General features: G+C 41.9%; 1 protein-coding gene across 1 annotated transcript; it reads right to left on the bottom strand.

Annotated features, from left to right (window-relative positions):
• Nucleotides 1-2,529: 2,529 nt before the first annotated feature.
• LOC147150785 (histone H2A.Z) lies at nt 2,530-4,574 on the bottom strand. The gene is made up of 5 exons (XM_086024050.1): nt 4,452-4,574; nt 4,089-4,166; nt 3,889-4,002; nt 2,995-3,124; nt 2,530-2,903 (listed from the first exon to the last, which is right to left on the bottom strand). The coding sequence occupies exons 1-5, from the start codon at nt 4,452-4,454 to the stop codon at nt 2,842-2,844; spliced, it is 387 nt and encodes a 128-aa protein (XP_085880176.1). The 5' UTR covers nt 4,455-4,574; the 3' UTR covers nt 2,530-2,841.
• Between the last annotated feature and the right edge of the window lie 1,505 nt (nt 4,575-6,079).

Below are 6,079 nucleotides of genomic sequence, written 5' to 3'. Positions count from 1 at the left end.
ACCGGGCTTTTTCGTGTTGTGTTTCATGCGCCAAGTGCACAAAGTGCTGCCTTAACTTACAAGTATTATTCATTAATACAACTGAAAACGCTCGTATCTAAAAATCATTTTTTCCCACTGAAATAATAGAAATGATATTAATCAATGCCAGCACACCGAAAACACTAACAAAAAATCTTTGTGACGTGTTTTTTTTTTTTAAGAAAAATATACACTTTTAAAAGATCGAATAATAGCGTGTGTGCCTTGGCCACAAGGGGGCAATATAATACATACAAACATTCTACTACGCAGACACCAAAGAAGACCATCGCATCAAAACTGCAGCAATAGTTGTTGTTTTTCCACAGGATAAATAATATGGACGTGACTGTGGATGCATGGTCTGTTTACCGTATTTTAAATCACCAGCACGCCGATGCTACTTTTGTTAGCTTTTCAATGGCGGTTTCCATCGTGTGTCGGCAAACTCGGTGCTGCTTCTGCCAAACTGCTGCTTGTTGTGAAGTTGGCTGCCACTGTACCCGTGATGCATATTTAAAGCGGAAGTCAACGCAAACCTTTTTTTTTTCAAGAATATGTTCTATACAAGCCCACTTGAAATAACAACTGTTCTCCAAGCATAGTAGTATAGTATAATATTTAATCTAGAAAATATTGGAACATTCTTAAATAATGGCTTATATCATTTTTTTTTCCCAGAAAACACTAGAAACTGAACCAAATACTGAATACTTTATATTGCATTCTTTATAATGATATTGATAATTTTGCATAATCTGTTCAACTATACTGCAGACATGGGTCCGTAAAGCAAGACAAAAAAAAAGAAAGAAAACAAACACAGAAAGAAAAAACAAATACCAATACAAACTAGTAAATACAAATACAAAACTGTACATATTAAAATGTTTACAAAGTATGGCGCCAATGCAGTTTAACCGTAGAAGTCAACCTATCACAACCTTTCACTGGGCTGAGCAGGGTTTCTATTCTAGTTTTCATTATATCTCTGACCTGTCTAGGCGACAGATGAAGGTGAAATTCAGCTGTCGTGGTAGTGCATAAAATGTTGGGATTTTACTTTTTAACACCGAAAATTGACTAGCACTGTGCCAAGTGACAGCTCATTATTGGTTCTCCAAGGAGCCGCAATGCATCATTACTGAGGATGTGGGCGGTTTTAACAAAGATGGCCAGCCACATGAGGAGAAAAAGCAAAAAAAGTCAAAAAATGTCATTTGAGCAAGGTATTAATCTATATGAACGAAAATATAGTATATAGTATAATAAAATATTAGGATTTTAATCTGTAAACGCCTATGTAACGGCCCAGTCCGTCTATCCTCCTGTGACGGACGCCCATTTTGTTGGCGATAAACATTAGACGGGAAGCTTCAAAAAAATAAATGGATCAAGCATAATCGGAAGCCTATTTTATCTATCAATGTCATCGTCTATTTTCGCCTTGCGGCTTCAATGGCCGGAGGGGGTGCGAGCGAATAGAAGTTGGTCGAAGTTTGTAGACTGAAACGCAAATGGAAGCCCGCTTACTATTTTTTTCCGGCCGGACAAAAAGGCGGATAGACGGACAGCAGGAGAAAGGCACTAAACGTACCGGGAAATTTGTGTGACTTTTTGTCTTGAAATTATTACAGTATTTTGATCTCAATTGTGCTTCCCCCCCCCCCACACACACAAAAAATCGCCCATACTCATGTTACTACTTTAATCTTGACAGCAGGCGAGTCGTTTTAATCACAAATATTGTACATTTTTCTCAACAATATACAACTTAATTCTCGTAATATGACACTCTTCCAAACTGTTTTGCGCCACTAACTCATTACTGTAGTTAGTCTGTTGAAGTAGTGCCGCCTAGTGGAGGGTTAATCTCCACACTGCAAGTAGCCTAAGCTTTTAAGTTCTTAAACTTCTGGCATTTTTACTTTTTAAGTAGTTAATAGTTTTGGAAGACAAAACATTGGTACTAATATCAGTTTTGCAGAAAAAAAATATCCTTAACACGAATACCTCAGTGTCATATGCACGGGATGCGGTAAGCAATGCCATAAAAAAATAAAACTTTTCAGCCGTTTGGGGTTTTTTTTTGCTGTAAAGCACCAATTATGAAGGTTAACAATTATAATTGTGAGACCTTGGTCAAATTTCCTCAAAGTTGTAAAATTCTCCTGGCCCCAAGTTAATTTTTCTCTTGATGACCATTTTCAAACCTGTCAAATTGTACACTTTGTGTAATTTGTACAGGTGGAAACACCTTTTGAAACATGTCGTACATCGCTGATTTCCGTTCGTGCCCGCAGCCATTTGAAAGTCATGTGTAAGCTATATAGATATGTAAGGGCAAATTACAACTTTGGCAAGATTCAGTACACCCCGGGGCAGACACCAAGGTATGCATTTGGGGTTAAATTCAAGAGGACAGTTTTAAAACGTTAAAGTTAGGCTAAAACAAACCTATCACAAATGACTCATGTAACATTTTTAGGAAACCAAGACAGACGCACATGCCCCTTAAGAGCTTTATTAAAACACCACTTTAACAAGGGAATGCCGCAAAAAAACAAACCAAAAAAAAAAACAGCAAATTAATCGGGACTGCAGCACCAGGAACAAAATACAAAAAAAAAAAATTAAAAAAAAAAAAAAAAAAAGAGCTTCTTTGAAGCCACTTTTAAAAAAAATACCCCCAGGTGAGTAGATGGAACCCAACACACTCCTACAGGTGTTCTACACTAAAGACAATGGAAAAAAACGGCACGATGCAGACATCGTCCTGAGATGGCACAACTTCCAGAGGACTTCCCCTCGCGCGGCCCGTTATACGGTCTTCTGCTGGCCCTTCTTTCCAATCAGAGATTTGTGGATGTGCGGGATCACGCCTGTTGAGAAGAAGAAGAAGAGAAAAAAAAAAATTGAGTCTGTGGCCCAAACACGCGGCCGCAGGGATGGGCGGCGCCGGCGCGGTCTCACCCCCGCCGGCGATGGTGGCCTTGATGAGGGAATCCAGCTCTTCGTCTCCTCGGATGGCCAGCTGCAAGTGGCGGGGCGTGATGCGCTTCACTTTCAGATCTTTGGAAGCGTTACCGGCCAGCTCCAGAACCTGAAAGCCCGCAAGACATTCAACGAGGGCACCAACGGGAATGAAAACTTCTGAGCTCGAGGGGGAAGCCCATTTAAAGTCAGCAAGGGGTTAGGCTTCCAAGGCCAATGTTACAGTATCAAGTCCAAGTGTGGCTTTGTGTGATGCAATAGTGGAGACCCTAGAAAGTCACAAGTTCACCTCCTTCCATACAATCCCTGCCTACATTCGTCCTGTCATACAACCCCTTCCTTCCATTCAACCCTCATTTCCTTCTTACGTCCACATTTGGATCCTCCTCCCACCGATCTCGCAACATTTTTTACCTTCATTCCCACCTTGCTCTTTCCTACCATCATCATCATTCCTTCTTGTTTCCCTCCATGTCATCCTTGCTGCAACTCATTTCCATCCCATTTACGGTATTCCCCTTAGCCTTTTCTTCCTGACTACTATACATCCTTGTTTCCTCCCTTCCAATCCACATTTCCTTCCTCCTCGTGCCCATCCATACTTGTTACCTTACCGTAAACTCATTTCATCCCACCCATACAACACATGACCTTCCTTCCATCCAAACATTCCTCCAACCTACCTTAGTGCCTTTCACAATAACTCTTTTCTGTCCCTTCCTAAAAGTCTGTTTGTTCTTTGCTCCATCATAGCCTTGCACCTCTCCTTCCATGCCAAGCCATCATCTTTAACACCACCCATCTTTCCTTCCATGCCGACCATTTTCCTTCCAATAAGTCCATTTCAAAAGCGCACCCAAACCTCCACTGTACCTCGGCGGTGAGGTATTCAAGGATAGCCGCGCTGTACACGGCTGCAGTGGCTCCAACCCTGCCATGACTGGTGGTCCTTGACTTGAGGTGTCTGTGGATACGTCCCACCGGGAACTGGGGGAGGCAAAAGAGGGAGGTGGTGTGGGAGATGACTTTGGATTTCGATGCAAGTCTGGCGGAATAATGAATGGAAAGCAGACCTGCAAACCGGCTCGCTGAGAGCGCGAAATCGCCTTCGTCTTGGTCTTTCCGGAGTCTTTGCCCGCCTTGCCACCAGCCTGGAGGTGTGGAAAGCAAACAAAAATTGAAAACTCGTTGACGAGTTGAAGCCAGTCGAAAGTCACGCGGTGCAATCAAGTGATCAGTGGTAAGTTTTAGCGCCATATTTTTATCGCTCATTGGCAGAATCGAAGCTAAGCTAAGCGTGCTAAGCTAAGTGGAATGCCTCTCGCTAAATACAAATGCATCGGCGCGGGGTAGAACGCGACAACGTTTTGATGAAATGATCTAAAAAAAAAAAAAAAAAAGTACCCCGGTGGCTCACTCAGCGACGACGAGCTTACCATGTTTATTTCTTCGGATAGTTTCGGGCCGTTGTAGCACAACCGCTAACTAAAAAGACTGCAAGACACAGTACACCGACGGACGGTTTGAACTACAATCCCCGCCTACAATTGTTCCTGGTTATATAGCCGAGTTACATCCGGGATCGCCGGGAAGACAGGGCTAAGCCAATCACGTTGTACAATGCGGGACGTTCAGCCAATCAGTGGGAGAAAATTTAGTTTTGCGGGAAAAGAGACTCGTTTCCGATCTTGAGTATTTATGGGTAATGTAGTTGTTTATCAACCGTTGGGTTTTTGTTTGTTGGTCCCGCGTGTAAACAAGTACAATGAAATTGTATTTATATCGGATTAATAATGAATACAATTTAAAAGTGAAGTCACTTTTAAATTGAATTCATTGTTATTTTCTCAATTTTCCATGGCGTTTACCTAAGTTGTTTTTACCTGACCGAATGGTGCAGCATATGAAATGTATAAAACAGCCACACGAGGGTAGTAAAAGCTCAGTGTTCAATGTGCAGTGGCCTTTTTTTTTTAAACATGCAATTTTAAGAGTAATAATCACTCAATGAGTAATTGACAGCGACCTTATTCAAAACAATCTTCTGGGATTTGCTTTTTCATTTCTCCTGATACCAAACACACGTTGATTCTATTCCCCCCAGCGTGCGCTTGCATCCACTTTTACAAAAGTAATAGAAATGATGTTGTCTTAACATATATGTGAAAATACAAACGTGTATAAAGTCAGATACTTTTAATGCCAGTGTGTGTGCTTGCTGCACCGCATGCACAGCAGTTGTTGGGGTTGGTCAGCATAAATCACGTGCCAGTCATTCTTGCGGCAGTCACTTTCTCCCTTGACCCCTGACAACATCGCCCCCACCCAGCCGCTGCCTCTGTGGCTCACTACAAACTGCAGTTTTGTTGTCCTAACCCTAGCTGTGGATATTGAGCAGAATCGGTGAATTTGACCAATGGTGGGCTCAATTCTTTTGAACCAGCAAATGGGGTTGACGATTGTTTTTTCTTCTTTGGAAGCATTGGTAGTCAAAACACATTTTATTTTTAACTAATTTCTTAGTGACTTTTAACTCATTGCTATGAGTAATTTTTAATCAACCTTTTGTTGGATCCGAATCTTGACCAAACGTGCCGTCCTCAACCCAATGCGCTGGCTATAAATAACCCAGCATTAGCTATGTGTCCTGCGATTGACTGGCAACCAGTCCAGGGGGTGTACGCCACCGTTAAAAAAAAACCCCCACAGCTTTCACTGCACTTGTAATAGTTAAAGATGCTACTTTGACACAGTCCCTTCTGGAGGATGCAAAAGGAAGTGACATTGAGAGCCCAGAGGAAGAAGGGACGGACAAAGAGCGTGAGAAAGTCTGACCCTTTCTGCAACGGGCCTCCAGGGCGACCAGATAGAAGACAACAAGTACGGTGACAATATACAGTACTTCAGTCATCCACTATTTCCTTACATACTGCATGTACATGACTTGTGAAGTATGCGTTCTGTTTCAGTCACATATTGTGGTATAGAGTATGAGATGAATAAAACAAACACACATTTAGCACCATTATTTTCACAGATTGCACGGAGAGAGATGTAGTACACA

This window comes from Filicampus tigris, chromosome 2, assembly GCF_054856515.1.
Source record: "Filicampus tigris isolate MCC_2025a chromosome 2, RoL_Ftig_1.0, whole genome shotgun sequence".
NCBI classification, from domain to species: Eukaryota; Metazoa; Chordata; class Actinopteri; order Syngnathiformes; family Syngnathidae; genus Filicampus; species Filicampus tigris.
This window is presented reverse-complemented; position numbering and strand designations above follow the sequence as displayed.

Coding starts and splice junctions, on each gene's coding strand:
- LOC147150785 (XM_086024050.1), bottom strand. Junction 4,003..4,088: donor CTCAGCGAGCCGGTTTGCAG/GTCTGCTTTCCA, acceptor TGCCTCCCCCAG/TTCCCGGTGGGACGTATCCA. Junction 3,125..3,888: donor TTGAATACCTCACCGCCGAG/GTACAGTGGAGG, acceptor GCGGGCTTTCAG/GTTCTGGAGCTGGCCGGTAA.